General features: G+C 35.8%; 1 protein-coding gene across 1 annotated transcript; it reads right to left on the bottom strand.

Annotated features, from left to right (window-relative positions):
* Window positions 1–2,346: 2,346 nt before the first annotated feature.
* Window positions 2,347–6,167, bottom strand: LOC131049039 (subtilisin-like serine-protease S). Its single transcript, XM_057983042.1, has 11 exons — window positions 6,066–6,167; window positions 5,873–5,970; window positions 5,582–5,670; window positions 5,346–5,504; window positions 5,120–5,231; window positions 4,440–4,977; window positions 4,267–4,361; window positions 3,942–4,181; window positions 3,370–3,484; window positions 2,989–3,193; window positions 2,347–2,891 (listed from the first exon to the last, which is right to left on the bottom strand). Exons 1-11 carry the CDS (start codon window positions 6,165–6,167, stop codon window positions 2,347–2,349), a joined length of 2,298 nt encoding a protein of 765 aa, XP_057839025.1.
* Window positions 6,168–17,006: the final 10,839 nt, after the last annotated feature.

Genomic DNA, 17,006 nt, shown 5'->3' with positions numbered 1-17,006 from the left:
AGATCCCCACTTAACTTTGCTACCATTAATGGATCCCCTTTATGCAATTTAGTAGTTGATATCTTGAATACAGGTTTAGAATCACCTTTGGCAAGGCTAAATTGAAATCAATGCTTTTGAATGCTCTCCTAACGTTACAATAAAGTCCCCTTTGTCACTAATCAAAGCTTCCTTTATGGACCTATTACATAATCCCTCATTTGACGATCCTCCTAGAATTGCTTGTAAGTGCCTCCCATATGTTTTCTCTACTCTAGTGGCGGTACTAGGGAAGGAAGTACTTGATTTTATTTCCCAATTCAAAAAGAAAGCTTTGGTCTACATGATCAGTAGCTTGTGGCCCTCTCTATCAGACCTAAATACCTAGATTATTGAGCATTAAAACTCGATTATTTTGGTTAAGGTGGAGATTTAATCCTATGCATATAGTTTTTTGTCATTTTCTTTGACTCCCTTAAAAGAATGTGAAATAATTTTTACTATGGGGGAATAGAAATGGGGTTCTCACCCTCTTTCTCTTTACCCGTAGATGCCCTCTTTCAACCCTTTGAATGAATCTATGACCATCACTCTTATCTAGGTAATGCTACCTTACCTTCCCTTCCATTTCTTGTGCAAATAAACCTATGAGGCTATTTGTAATAAGTTCAGTTGCTTCCTCAAGGTGGACCCTAAGACTAATGATTTATCTCACATGTCATATGCTCAAACCTTGGTGGAGATGGCTCTTTTCAAGGCCTTGCCCAGTGAGATAATTTTGAAGGTCGGTGAGCGACCATGGATGTAGATAATTGATTATTAGGGGATCCCTTTTCATTGTAGGTTTTGTTATTCTATAGATCATTTGGATTCCTCTTGCCCTCATGGGTCCCATCCACATTTCTCCCCTACCTAGTGGAATGATGCCAACTATTGCCATCTCACTATCTAATCTCCTATTGCTTCAGATAATAACTCAGTGTACTCTAAATATTCAATGCCACCTTCCCTTGTTGCTTTAGCTAGTTCAGCTACACCCATAGCTGGGGACTAAAGTACCTATCCTATTCCTTTTGTGGTTCTTGAATCTTTTTTTTAGATTGTAAGGCTTCCTCCTATTCTCGAAGAGTCTATGAGGGAGGCATGTTTGGCTATTCGAAGGGTGCCCCGTCCGCTACTCCTAAATGTTCCATGTGTAAAGATGATTCTTCTTGGATTGTTGTGTGTCATAAGAAGAGAAACCAATCCATCACAATTCCTAACTCACAGATTGTCCCAATGGGGCCAACGTCGGGCCCCAATTCTGATTTCTAATGATTGTCTATTTTGGTGTCTTTTGTCTCATGACAGCTTTGCTTTCTTTTTTCTCTATGTTGTTAGTTATTTTGCCTTTGATTTTGCTAGTTACCCTTTGGTAGCCAACCTTCTATGTAATAGGGTTTTGGCCCTATCAAAAACCCACTTATCTTAATAAAAAATAATAAGTTGCACAATTGTGTACTAAGTCAACTCATAATTTGTCTAGTGAAAAGAGGTAGAATCTAGTGATTTGAATTTTTAAAAACTTAATTTAGGGTCAATCATAAGCCCCTTGTGATTGAACTTGAGCATCCCAAGATTGACTTAGGATAAGAAAATGCAAACATTGAGATTAAGAATGTTTGGACTAATAATAAGACAAATATGTAAAGATACATATAAATAAAATTAAGATAAATTTAAATATATAGAGATATACAAATGCAAGAATAAACAAGAGAACAAAAATTAAACCAAACTTAAACATAAAAATATGTCACTTGTCAAATTAATTGTATTAATTCATTTTACCAAATGTACTAATAACAAAATAGAAATTAACATGACTATACAAATATTATCATTACACATCTAAATTAATGTAGGATTGGTTTTTTTTCATATAATTTTTTTTAATTAGTTTTTTGTTTTTGTCTTGGGTTTTCTCATAAAACGTGGTGCTAGTATATTTTAGCAGGTTGGCATAAGTCATTGACTTTCTATATAAACTTAATGCTTCAAATCTTATAGGGGACAAGGTAGTTATGCCTTGTTTGTAGCACGGTTAGGTGTCTCTCACAAAAAATTATAAGATAGTCTCATATTACTATAAACCATCTATAGACTCATAAACAGATGGTTATGTATAATGGACAATAAAAGAATCCTTATTCATATCCATTAAAAAAAAAGACAGACAACTAACGGGCACCTTTTAACTATGAGCGAAATTTTATTGTTTTATTGGGGCCACAAATGGATGAATATAGATGGCACATTGAGAAGAACAACAAGTTTCAGATTGCTCCATAGGTGTTAAAAGAGAGCATTAACCGGCGAAATATTTGACTAAAGGGAGGTAGGATTCACAGCAATGGGTGTGTAAACGTTGTATTTAGCATTGGACCAGGTAAGCGAACCAAATACAAATTGAGAAGCTGTCTCTGTTACAGTGAATTTCACGGTGAATGACTTCTTATCTCCAAACTTTTTGAAATAAAGCTGATTTGGAAGCACCTGCACAAGCACACCGGGTGGAGGTTGCACAGTCACTGTGTAAAGAGAAGCTTTTGTTGCAGCGCTCGTGAGAGTTCGGGAGACTGTTAAATTTCCACTCAAATTTGCCACTCCAATGGAGGGGTAGTTGAAATTGTATGCAGGTGGTGGGTTTGACAGGCATGTTGTGTTATCACCTGTCAGATTTCTCAGCTGAGCAAGCGTGGGTCCATTGCTGCACAGGAAGTTGATAACATCTTCAACGTTATAATCGTAGAATAGTCCCGGATTTAGAGCCCCAACAGGATTGATGTGCCCTGATCCATAATCAAATGGCCCAGTTGAGCTCCCGAAAGGGCTTCTGACTATTGATTTGTTGGTGTTATCTATAACAGATGCTGCAAGTGCACATTAAATATTGTGCTAATGTTAGTGAGATGACAAGCATTAGAATGCTTCTTTCGTCATAGAAAACAATTGAAATGAAGACATTACCTGTTGTCATGATAGCAGATTTGATTGCAGCAGGACTCCATGTGGGATGCTGAGCTTTAATCAGTGCAGCTACTCCGCTTACGTGAGGGCAGGCCATGGATGTTCCTGATATTATGTTGAAATCAATCGATCGACCACCGGCTTCACTTATTGCTATAGGTGACCATGCTGCCAATATGCTCACTCCTGGTGCTGTCACATCCGGCTGAATTGAAGCGCACATGTTTTAGTTTGAAATTGATGTAGAAAGTTGGTCCACATGGGCCATTTGTACAATCAATCTGATGATTTCTAAAGCAACAGGCAAAGAATAGAAATCCAACATTCGATTTAATGATTGGAAAGTATCAGGCAAAGAGTTTACGAATGACAATAACTCACTTTGATTATATCTGGAGTAATTACGTTGGGACCCATGGAAGAAAACACTGCCATCTCAGGAGCCGGAGTAATATTCAATACAGTTAAAGTCGTTTGGATGAGTGCTGTGGGGTTCCTGATCATGGAATTCCAAATATCTATTAAATAATTGTTTGTTTCAGAATAAATTGAAAATTATAATTTTGAATTAGTTTGAATGTTTTTGGATTTGATCATCTTCTATGATCTATTATAAAGAGATGATCTATTATAAAGACAAGCAATAAGAAAAAGAAATCTAAAGATACTAAAAGAAGAGAAATTTCTTTTTAGTCCCTCATCAAGATGAACGAGAAAAAGAAGAATTTTTCATGATCAATCAGAGGAACAAACAAAAGAAAAAAATTCTTTTTCCTTACTTTTTTATTTTATAAATCATCATAGAATGTGATCCATTGATACTCAGAAATTTATGAAATAATTTAATCCAGAAATATATAGTCTGATTGGACTGTCGAAATTTCAATGATAAAACATAACATCGTTGAGGGCTAAGTGAATATATGGAGAATAAAATAAAATGAATAACTCACAAATCGGAGCCTATGTATGCTGTAAGTTGTGCGCCTTGCTGTTGTCCGACGAGAGTACCAGGTATGACAAATTGAAATGCTACGTCTTTAAGAAAGGGATCAACAATTATAATCCCCACGCCTCCTGCGTCTTTCACAACTACACTCTTTAATGTCCGATTGTTTGTTGGGCTGGAAATGGTACACACAACAACTTTTCCATTTACTTTTGTGGGATCCAGCGTGTTCTCCAGGCAAAAACTGTAAAATGATGAACAGAGTAAACTTAAATTATTCCCTCTACGAGAATACAAAAATTTGCATTAAATATGGTTTGGCATATTACCTTGCATTTGTCTGAGAAACACCAGGGGCTGCACAGCTGCTTGCAGGGACAAGGCCAGCGAACCCATTTTGTTTGAGAGGATTTACAGCTTCTCCCTACAAGCGAAAATTAGTTTATGCTAGGCGGATCTGATACAAACATTAACACATTGGGTGGAATTAAGAGCTAAATACCTTAAGTGTTACGTTGTTTCCGAGAAGCACGTCCGAGCTGAAACTTCTGTCGATTGAGGAGGCTGCAACTGTGAAAATCCATGGAGCAACATTGGTAGCGGTGTTTGGCAATCCACTGTTTCCAGCAGACGCAGAAACAAAAACACCCTTTCTGAATGCTTGGAAAGATCCAATTGATATGCTATCAACAAAAAAGCTTGGCTGAGGAGGAAGAGGACCCACTGAAATGGAAATGATGTCCACTCCATCGTTCGTGGCATCGTCGAAGGCAGCAAGCAAATCGGCATCGTTACAGAGATTGAACCAGCAGGCTTTATAAATTGCCAGCCGAGCACCAGGAGATCCTCCCCTAGCAGTACCTTTTCCAATGCCAAATACGCTTGCATTTTTCACAAGTGCTCCTGCTGCAATGGAGGCAGTGTGACTTCCATGTCCATCCGCATCCCGCGGAGAACGAAAGAATTTGCCACCAAATGACTCCAGTGGTCCATTTTCTGCCTCAAATCCCTTGAAGTAGAAACGTGCACCAATTATTTTCCTGCACATAGATTACTTATAGTAGGATTTTATAAAAATCTTTTGGTTTAGTTAAATTGTGGTGTTCTTCTTGATTCAAACTCCCTTAAATTGTGAGCTCTCTGATTCATGATTCATAATTCATTAATTATATGGATCTTCACCTGTTACAGTTGGAGGCGTTGAATCCAACTCCCGTCTCGCATGTTCCCTTGAAGCGACTTGGAACTTTTGACAAGCACTCATCACTGAAACTCTCTGATTCGGGCCAAATGCCTACATTTCATCACATTGATTTTTTATTGATAAGCATCATCCTTCTGCTTCCAGGTCCTTTTAACTTATTTCTTGAATATTTATACATCTATAAGTAATTCAACAACTACTTACCTGTGTCAATTACCCCTATAATAACATCTGATTGCACGTTTGATAAATAATCGGTGTTGCTGCCGAGATGTATCTTATTCACGCCTAGGAATTCCCAAGAGTGCGTCGTGTGGACTCGCCATGTTTTGCTTTCAAACACCGAAACAATTCCATCCATTTCTAAATGCAATGCACGAAAAAATTATAATCATTGTTTTGCTTAAAAGCTTGGTGCAACATTTTCCACATTCCCTTACCTGCTAGAGAAGCGGCTTCCTCCTGAGTCAGCAGTGCAGAAAAGCCTCGAAAGCTTTTTCCATAGTGATGAATTACAGCTTCATCTACTCTGCACAAAGTGGTATAACAATTCTGTCAAGCACACTAGGAGAAAACTCCAAAGATATTATACAACTCTTATAGCCCTACTACGCATTGCATCATCCATTGAAATAAAAATCTACACAGGAAGCTCACGATGATACAAAAGAAACCCATAAAATACTCTAGGAGATCATGACGATGCCAAAGCAAATCGAGGAAATTCTCACCTCCTTGTGGTCAATTTCGCAAGAAGTTCCCTATTATACAACTTTTGAGCCTGCAGATTTTGATGGGCTCTACCATCACTCATGTATACGATATAATTCTGCCGCTCAAACAACACATTATATCAGCGTTTCTCCTCTTTACAATACTCAAATAGGAGATCTAAGCAGTAACGACTATGGTTTGTCGATTTACCTTTACATTGTTTTCTGTGCTCTCCACTCTGGCGTTCAAGAACAGGAGTGCAGATGAACAAACAAGTAAGATTAAGGCCGCCAGCTGCTGAAACATCGACATGTTTTCAAGTTTTTACAGAATTTTCGAAACATGACAATTACATTGCTCACTGATTGCTTCTCTTTATGCACTCATCGGCTCTCAATCTACAAAAAGTCAAATTGCCTGTCACCATCGATTGCCAATTTGGCAGAACATATCATTTGAGCAAACTTTAGAATAGTGATAAGAAATTAATAGATGCGGTTCCTAAGGCAGGGTGTGCGCAGACCCACAGCTTGTACTTCATAAATCGAATAATTCATTCCTTTCCCACAACCAATCACATGTATTGTCACTGTTATCGAAATTGTTTACTTGCCTCCTGAAACAATGCAATTTGATTAATGTCTTCTCACACTGCACTCTTCCATAATTATAAAAACAATTAAGAGGAATGTTAGAGATGAGAGTGGTCCACACCCTTTAGCTGAACGTATATGTTCAGGTATATAGATTATTCTCAATTTCCAATGAGATGACAGATAAAAACTTATCAAAATGGACGTGGGCTTCAAGCAAAACTTAAACCATGATTATCCTAAAACTAACATTATAGAGATCAGCTATGAGTTGTATAACTGTAAATGCAATTTGATTACTCTTCAACAGTTTTATCGCTTATCTTCTGAACTGGCGAACAATATATAAACGTTAACATAACGTAACGTATGATTTCTTTAAATCTTTTGTTAAAAAGTCAAATAGATTTTTTAATTAAAATTGTAAATTTCTATTTTGGGAAGCTTAGTTTCTTAAACATAGTCAATATCTTAATGGTTGAGGGATTACATAGGCACATAAAGCATATTGATGAACTATATCCGATTCTCCGTATTTGATAAACGTTGACATATGTATATTACAAGAATTACAAAGATAAATAGGGGTTATAATTAATATTGTAATTGACTTTTAATCATTAAAATAATTTATAAGAAAGATGATTATTCTTATTATGATTTTATTTATTTATTATAGTTTGTTTTTGCTTTTATTTTTTGTTTTGTAGAAAAATTAAATATTTATATTAATTAAGTATTCAAAAAAATTACAAAAATATTTTCAAATGTTAATAGTTATCATTAGAATTCAAATGGTGAAAACCTAAGGAGGTTTACTGTCTACCCATCACCTCCATATAAAGGAAACTATAAAACTAGCACAATACAAACTACAAGTGAAAAGGGATAAGAAAAACTAAGCTAAATCATTGTGTACAAGCTAAATAAGTTGCAATGATTGAGTAGAAGAAAATGACTCCCAATTTATAACATTCCATATATGATTAGTATCATAGGCCCATTTAGTCACATTTAGTCTACAATAGAATTCTATTCTCTAGAAAAATGAAAAAAGTGACGAGACCAAAGTTTTGTGAAAAGTGACAAATCTACTACACAAAAGATGCCAACCTCTAAAATGATTTATGACACCTTCCATTATTATGAAGTGGGACTAAAAACATGGAGTCCATCTTACCTATTTTCTTCTTCCACCCTAGTTTACAAGTTTTCTCTAGACCCACAAGGATGGCTCAACTCTCTATTTGATTATTATCGCGAAAACTAATATAAAAAGAAAAAAATTGAACTATATTAGCATCATTTCACCCAATTCCATCTATAAATATAAAGATTATTTCACCTGAAACAGATATTATCAAAGAAGCAACTAAGAAGATTACTGATAGATTCATATCTCACTTATGTTCCCTCACTTGAAACTACTACTATAGCTCCTCTATTTGTTCCAAGGCTTTGAAACCACATGTCTCCCATTTATGTGCACCATTGTAATATAGGAAATGATCCCTTATCTTTTTTATTGTCTATCAAGATCAACAATATTATTCCACATGATCAAAACCTCTATTTTCCTTTCCTTCTTTTCTTACTAAAGACTAGTTAATAGCTCAACTAGGCACAAATAAAATTACCATGACAAAATTTATTGTCACTGAATTTGATCAAGTAATCAAATAAAACTTAATGTTCATTCTCATGAATATTTTACCCTCTCAATGATATGGTAATTGAATAAATCAATTGAGTTGGTGTAGTTTCAAGTTCACATAGAAAGGTACTTCCCCAACTATCTATGTCTATTAGATATTTGATACTACCAATTTAGATAAATTCTCCTACTTCTTTGAAGATGCCTAATGTATCTTAGAATGGACCAACCACAATGACACAAGATCTCAAGAGTGTCCTTACATCATAAAATGCAACACAAAATCATATTGCAATAATTGAAAGCCACTAAGGAATTACTCAAGCATTAGCCTATAACCTCAAGATAGTACAACATAGTTCAACAATGTTGATATGATGAATAAGACACTTTCTAATCAATTTATATAGGAATCTCTAATAGTTCATAAATAAGTGAACTTACTTACAATAAGAAATTTAGGTCAATTATGCAATCAAGACCTTGAAAATTCCTATATAATCCACAAATTCTTAATTTAAAAGACCCATTATACATAATAAACTTTATTTAATATATATATATATATATATAATTTAAAAATTTAATTCATTTGTATCTTTAATAGAGATGCATGATTATATTGCCCACAGTGTACTCTAACTTGTTTCTCATCCAATACAAGCATAATCATTGTGAATAGTTATTACTATATAGCTACAAGTTTTATATTATATTTTATAAGCGATAAGAATTACATAATTAAAGGACAATTAGAATCATTAACCCATTATGCTATCTTTATTACCTTGTATTTACTAGTGGTAAAATGGAGCTTATGGAAGTTATTAATTTTTTAGAATCCATACCATAATCCATATTTGATATTAGTTTTGGATGTCAATCAAGTCCATCTAAGACCTTTAAAATGATCCAAGCTCTCTTTTTCATCTATTTAAAAAAAAACTGGAACTACACACTTGAATACATTAAAGATAATACAACATTTTTCCCACCATCTAAATCCCTCATACATGGACATATGTTTAATATTATACACTTCATAAATAACATAATTATAATTAGTTTTAAGTTCAATGTTTAAGGACTGCAATTCATAGATATTAAGGGGATACACATATAAAAGAAGACAAATTTGTTTTCAACATATCATTTATAATTTAGGTATAACTTCGTTAAGATTTATTTGGATAACTAGTTATACATTCAAATAAATTTTATCAAGTGTATATTTTTATATGTATGCATTTACAAATACATATGTGTCATGAGATAGATAAAATATTTAAATATCAATAAATATTCTAAAATATTTTGTATGTAAGTTTTGTATTTTATTTAAAATTATTTAGATATAGTTTAATATTAGATTTATTGAAAGTTAAGAATATAAAAACATTATTTATATACATATACATATGTATTATAAGTAGAAGATCTTGTAAAATTCCCTAAGTATAGAGTAGGTCCTCACATGAGATTGAGGATGATCATACTCCATACTTAGGGAAGTCCTTGATTTCAATTAGTTACAAATCAAAATGCTTCCAAGGTCATTAATTTCTTTACTATTCCATGTATTCATTGATAAATCTTGCAAAAGAGTGAAGGGCTTATTCTTTCTATGGAGTCTCAACCACATAGACATGAATATATATATTATTGTCCTCTTTAATATAAAAATAATTACTTTTTACCAATTTATTGATATATTTCCAAGCTTTTCATATGCTCTTGATCACATTAGAACTAAGAGTAACATAAAATTTGCTAAAAAAGGTGTCATGAAGGTGCAAGTCCTTCTAAAGTTTTACTTGTTTGCAAGTTTCCAATTAAATACTATTCCTAAAAATAATTTTCTATGGCTCATTATTATTAAGATCCTTTATGATCTATTTAACTACCAAAGAAATATCCTACAACTAGTCCCACTTAACTATATTTTTCTTCTTGTTGCCCTTACCATCCAACCATAAGAAATTTATTATACTTTTTTATATCTCATTAACTTGATAAATATGGAATAACAACACATAACTATATTACAAACTGTAAGAAGAAAGAATATTATGACAATTGGATTCTCCCAACTAGAGATAGGAACTAGAACCCATAGACCCATAGGACTTGGAGGACTTGTAATTCGAATAAGGATGTCTTTCAATATAAATTTGTGTGCATAGTTTTTAATAGAGATAAACAGGTTGTACAAGGACCTGAAACCCAAAGTTTTATAGACCAAGACCAACAGCCAAAAAGACATTAAACAAAAGTGAAACACGGGATAAACCCTACATAGACCCATCACCAAAAAATAAGACGAAAAGACCCAAAAAATAGGAAAAGGCACTCAACTAAGAGAGTGCACCAGATCAATGTTCTTTTGAATAATCTTCTTGTTGATTTTATCTAGATCCTCCATGATGAATCTAGAGGTATCCTATTCTTAGTTCCGGCTCCTGGTCCTAGTACAGGGACCCGAACTAGTCTTCCCACCAGCAACACTCTGACCACCCTCCGAAGCATTCTTTTTCTGTTTTTTCCTCAAGGGAGATTCACTGGCTATGGGTTTGGTTCTATAGTCGGCCATCATGGCATTGATTTTCTCCAAACCTTTAGCTCTGTTACTCATCGCCTCCTTGCTGATTTCCACTAGATTATTCAAGCTGTCTTTGATGTCATACACATACTCCTCCAACTTATCAATTCTGCGCTCGTGGAAGATCTTCATAGTTTTAACATCCTGAGAAATATTCTGAATCATGCTCATGATTTTTTCAGTTTTACTAGGCCTAGGGGAATCCGTGAAGGTTTCAATAATTCTTTTAGTTCCATCTTTCAGAGATCCAATTTCCTTATCCACCCACTTCCCACATTTTTCCCGGCCTCTAGTACCCTCCAAAATTAGGTCTTCCAGCTTCTTCTCCCCCTTTTTCTCCCCTTCTTTCTCTTTATTCACAGTCCCCTGTTTCTCGTGGTCCTTGTCTTTGGACCCACTTGACTTGGTCAATTTTGTTTTCTTTTTGATGGGAGTCTCCAGGTCTTGCATTTTCTTGCTACTAGACTTAAATTTGCTTGCCGCCCACCTTGGAGGGTTGGTTTTTCTACTACTATTAGTTCTTGGGGTCACCATAGGCTTCCCTTCCTTCTTTGATCTATACTCAGGGTCCTCCAAATCCTTGATATCACACCAATCTAGGGCAGTGCCACTATCATCCTCTTCCAACTCCGTATCAGAAACAAACTGCACTTCAGGGTTAGAAGAAGAAATGTGGATTTTTTTCCATGGGGGAGGGTTTCACCTCTTGGGCTTTGGCATACTCCATGATTAACATGATAAGCCCCTCATGAAGCACCAGATTATCCTGGTTCTCAACATGTTTAGCTATGCTATTTTCCAAGGATGAAACCAAATAGAAAGGGATGGAAATAATTTTACCATGCCTAAAGTGGTTAAAATTTTTTATATGATACGAGAAAATACTAGCATATTTGCCATGAAGAGTGATATACCTCATGATGAATTCTACCATGTCAGCCCAAAGGGAATTCAGTTCTTTCCTATTGTAGCCGTCATCCACCATTTTTGTCACCCCCTGTCATTCCTTTTCCTTGTAAAAAAAAAGCAGCAATGGCCTCCTGACCTGACTTCCTCTCTCTATAAAATTTCCTACCCTCCATATCAAGACTAGTAACAATGGCAACCAGGGTTTCGTCAACCTATAATTACACCCCATAGACAACCAACACACCCTTATTCCAACCTTTGACAAATCTTTTAGTAACCAGGGGAGAGTTACCATGAAGTCTCTCCAAATAGGGAACCATCCCATTGTCAGAGATTTCCTCCCAGACCTCCTTATATTTCTGCCACTTATCATAGGTCGTGGGTTCATGCCTATTCTTATCCCCTCCCATTTTGTTACTCAGGAACTCCAAGAAGCAACACTCTAGATGCAAAACCAGGAAGAAACAAAACCAGAAATAGGGCAAGCTGAAAGTTCTAGAACTTCACAAAGTGGTAATAATTTGAAATACCATCTCAACGACTCCCATCCCATCATAATCTTTCAATATTAAAGTCATTTGTAAGACTGAAGATATCAACATCATTTCTTGCTAGGTCACACAGATTTTTTAGGAAGGTTTCCCTTCCCCTCCACCATTTAATCACCACGTTATCAACAACCAAGTTGCCCACATGATCCGCCGGTTTATTTCCTTCTCAAAAATGTTCGAGATCTTGAACTCCTTGAAGCCAACAATAATTTCAAGGCAATACTTAATCAGGTTCAAAATAGTCCAGCTAGGTTCAGTTTTACCTCTGATGCATTTCACAATATTAAGCAAGTCACTTTCCAACCAGACCAGTCTAAAGTCTTCCTTGCTAGCCATGTGTAGACCTATGTAGGCGACACTGGCCTCCATATAATGGTTAGTCTGGGTGCCCAAAGGGAGTGCCCCTGTGGAGACCAGCAAACCCAAATGATTCCTCGCCACTCCCCCACAACCTGTCGACCTAGGATTTCACTTGGCCGCCCCATCAATATTGATTTTGATCCACCCCGAAGGGGGTGGATGCCAAGACACATTCACTCTGCTATGTTTTATTTTATAGACTAGAACAGATATATCCCAACAAATTTGCCATCTTCTGACAATATCCCATTCCTCTTGGTTAGAGTCAAGTGGATGATCATTTTTGCTGCTAGGACAATAATTAAGAAATTTTTCCTTAATATCATTCCTTATTCTGATTGCCACCACTTGAGCGATGGACTCCATATCTCTGAAAACCCTATTATTTCTTTCCTTCCATATACCCATGGCAATATGAGGCAGGGATAAGTTCCACAAAATACCAATCACCTGGTTGCCATAGGGGCACTTCCATTAGCACCAAAATTTTTGTATAGAATCAGGAGGGGGGTAAGTGCACAAAGATGGTGGTCAAAAAGGGGGGTATAAGTGGACACTTTTTTTTTTTTTGAAATCAGGTGAACTTGAACTTGGAGGCAAAATTTGAATGTCATCCACTTAAGATATGAAGATAATCAAAGAAAAAATATTGTAGTACTCTGAATCTAGTTTCCAAACTACTAAACTTTTTCAAAATTGGATAAGATTAAAGGGGTCAAATCCTTCACGCACGAAAATTAGACCCTGATTGTTTCAGAAAAAAAATATAACATAGTGTCTGACGTGCGCATCAAAAAAGTCATAGTTAGATTTAGTATTTTGACAAATCCTTTCGCAGAAAGATAGTTAAGAGTGAGCACTAGAAGATGTGTATTTTTTTGTAATTTTGTGTTGAGTATTTTTTTTTTAATGATTTTTCCAATCGAGCACATCCTGAAAATTAGGTACCTGTTCGTGGGCGAAGCATAAGTTGCACTAAACAAATCAAAAATATAATTTAAAAAAAAAAATTGTAAAGAATCAAGTGAACTACAATAATATATAAAGTTTTTAAAATTTGGATTGGTATATAAAAATTTATTAAAAAAATGGTGCATGTATGTCTGTGAGAACTATGGAGACACTAGTAAAAGAAATTCAATAATAATATGTTATTGTTGTTTAAATTTAAAAAAAAAATATATGGTTAGAAAGCTCAGAAGATGGGTGAAAATATGGTGGCAATTTTAGAAATACCCACTTGATGAAGTGTAAACCTGATGATGACAAAGTCGAGAAACCAAGTTAATAAAATAAAACACTGCAAAAAAGAGAGAAATGGAGGGAAATCAAACTTCCAAACCATACCTTTGTCATTTGGGCCTATTTCCAAGCCTAAACAGTCAAAAGCGCGTATGGGGTACCTATGGTATAAAAAGCACGTATGGGGTACTTATGGTGTAAGAAGCGCGTACGGTCTATCTTAACTATAAAAAGCGCGTATGCACTATTTTTACTATAAATAGCGCATATGCACTTTTTATGTTTAAATTTTGGGTGTGTATAGTATGATATTGTATATATATGTGTATATACATATAATATAAAAATATACTACAAGTCACTCATAACAAATCATTACAACTACAAATAAATAGAAAAGTTGGAGTTGAAAAAGTACATCCTATTTTGAATCAATGCTTTGGAGTTGCTTATGGGTAAGTGCACAAAGATGGTGGTCAAAAAGGGGGGTATAAGTGGACACTTTTTTTTATTTTCTTTTTGAAATCAGGTGAACCTGAACTTGGAGGCAAAATTTGAAAGTCATCCACTCAAGATATAAAGATAATCAAAGAACATATATTGTAGTACTCTAAATCTACTTTCCAAACTACTAAACTTTTTCAAAATTGGATAAGATTAAGGGGGTCAAATCCTTTGTGTATGAAAAACAGACCCTGATTTTTTCAAAAAAATATAACATAGTGTCTGACATGTGCATCAAAAACCTCATAGTTAGATTTAGTATTTTGACAAATCCTTTGGCAGAAAGATAGTTAAGAGTGAGCACTAGAAGATGTGTATTTTTTTGTAATTTTTTGGTGAGCTTTTTTTGTTTTATGATTTTTCCAATCGAGCACATCCTGAAAATTAGGTACTTGTTCGTGCGCGAAGCATAAGTTGCACTAAACATATCGAAAATACAATTTTTTAAAAAAATTTGTAAAGAATCAAGTGAACTACAATAATATATAAAGTTTATTAAATTTGGATAAGTATATCAAAAGTTATTCAAAAAATGGTGCACCTATGTTTGTGAGAACTATGGAGACACTGGTAAAAGAAATTCAATAATAATATGTTATTGTTGTTCAAATTGAAAAAAAATTATATGGTTAGAAAGCTCAGAAGATGGGTGAAAATATGGTGGCAATTTTAGAAATACCCACTTTATGAAGTGTAAACCTGATGATGACAAAGTCGATAAACCAAGTTGATAAAATAAAACACGTCAAAAATGAGAGAAATGGAGGGAAATCAAACTTCCAAACCATAGCTTTGTCATCCAGGCCTATTTCCAAGCCTAAACAGTCAAAAGCGCATACGAGGTACTTATTGTTTAAACAATGCGTATAGTGTACTTACAGTGTAAGCAACGCGTACGGGCTTGTTTCCCTATAAATAGCGTGTACACACTACCTTTACTATAAACAGCGCATACGCGCTATCCTATAATATGATATTCTACATATAATATGTGTATATACATATAATATATGTAATATATAATATGCGTATAATATGATATTGTATATATAATATGTTTATATACATGTAATATATGTATATATATAATATATTAAACATATATACACATGTAAATGTATTGTCTCCCCCTCTCAAATGCATACAAGGTGCCCCTCTCTCTCTCTCTCTCTCTCTCTCTCTCCCCTTCTCCCTTCCTCCATATCCCCTCCCTCTTTCTCTTCTTCTCTCCCTCCCTCCCTCCCTCCATACCCCACTGCAACTATGTCTACACTTCTATAGAAGTAAGTGAATTTATTTCTTGTCTGCAACTTCCTCTTTGATTTTTATCATGTATCCTCTCCTAAAAAAATTGACTGATGGATTTGTGTGTGTATATTGAATAGGAGGAATAGGGTTTGAAATTGAACCACGAGTGTATTACTGTGACAAACAAGGAAACCTGTAGCAATATTCTTCTCGAATGTGTTTTTAATGAGCAGAGCAGATGTGGAAAATAATATCAACAAAGCAACATGATGAGTCAGAGTACCTGCAATATGTTTTTCAGAAGGAAACAACAGGTAGGAAGAGAAAGAGGGAGAGTAACATAGATGATGTCCTATAGAATGATAGTGGTGGGTGGTGGGTATGCGAGAGTTCCCATGTTGTTACACAATGCCTGTCACCTAAAGAAATTATAGTTTGTTGTATGCATGGCAATGGTAGTATATGATCAGCACTTGTCAAACAGCTTGGAACATACCCATGAAAGAAATCAAGTGTGTAATTCCTATCATCACAATCGAGATTAGTCTTACAACCTTGCAAATTTAATATCATCATATGTTTTAGAACTTAGGCAATACTCTTAGGGTTAGGTCAGCTCTTACACTTTCTTTTTAGTGAAGCCTTGTTGTTTGTTCACTTGGAGTCTCATGTATGATGTGTCTTTTCATAACTTTAAATTTAATATATCATTTTATTATCCCACCATATGACCCCTTAGGGTGTCATTAGAGGTCGTATTGTTTCCTAAGAGGTCATATGGTATACTGTGACCCCTTAAGAACCCTCCTCTTTTCCCTCCCCCTACTCTCATCCCTCCTCCCTCTCTCTCTCTCTCTCTCTCTCTCCCTCTCCTCTACTCTCTCTCTCTCTCTCTCTCTCTCTCTCTCTTCCTCTCCTACCTCTCCTCTACCTCTCTCCCTCTCTCCTCCCTCCCTCTTCTCTCTCCCTCTACTCTCCCTTCCCTCTCTCTCTCTCTCTCATCCTCTCCCCTCCTCTCTCTCTCCCTTCCCCTACCTCTTCTCTCCCTCTCTCTCTCTCCTCCTCTCTTCTCTCTCTCTCCTCTCTCTCTCCTCTCTCTTCTCTCCTCCTTACCCTCTCTCTCATCCCCCTCCTCTTCTCTCCCCTCCCCCTCTCTCTTCCCTCTCTCTCTCTACCTCTCCCTCTCTCTACCTTCCCTCCCCCATATCTCTCTCTCTCTCTCCCTCCCATCCTCTCTCTCTCTCTCTCTCTCTCTCTCTCTCTCCCCCTCTACCTTCCCTCCCCCCTCTTCTCTCCCTCTCTCACCTCCCTCGTACCTCTCTCTTCCCCTCTCTCTCTCCCTCTCCCCCTCTCCCTCCCTCTCCCCCTCTCCCCTCTCCCTCCTTCACCCTCTCTCTTCCCTATCCCTTCCTCCATACCCCTTCTTCTCTCCCACCCCCCTCTTCTCTCTCTCTCCCTCTCCCTCCCTACTCTCCTCTCTCTACCTTCCCT

This window comes from Cryptomeria japonica, chromosome 11, assembly GCF_030272615.1.
Source record: "Cryptomeria japonica chromosome 11, Sugi_1.0, whole genome shotgun sequence".
NCBI classification, from domain to species: domain Eukaryota; kingdom Viridiplantae; phylum Streptophyta; class Pinopsida; order Cupressales; family Cupressaceae; genus Cryptomeria; species Cryptomeria japonica.
The sequence above is the reverse complement of the archived record's forward strand: the minus strand, read 5'-3'. Positions and strand labels throughout refer to the sequence as shown.

Coding starts and splice junctions, on each gene's coding strand:
- LOC131049039 (XM_057983042.1), bottom strand. CDS start 6,167: ATGTCGATGTTTCAGCAGCTGGCGGCCTTAATCTTACTTGTTTGTTCA. Junction 3,194..3,369: donor TTACTCCAGATATAATCAAA/GTGAGTTATTGT, acceptor GCTTCAATTCAG/CCGGATGTGACAGCACCAGG. Junction 2,892..2,988: donor ATCTGCTATCATGACAACAG/GTAATGTCTTCA, acceptor GTGCACTTGCAG/CATCTGTTATAGATAACACC.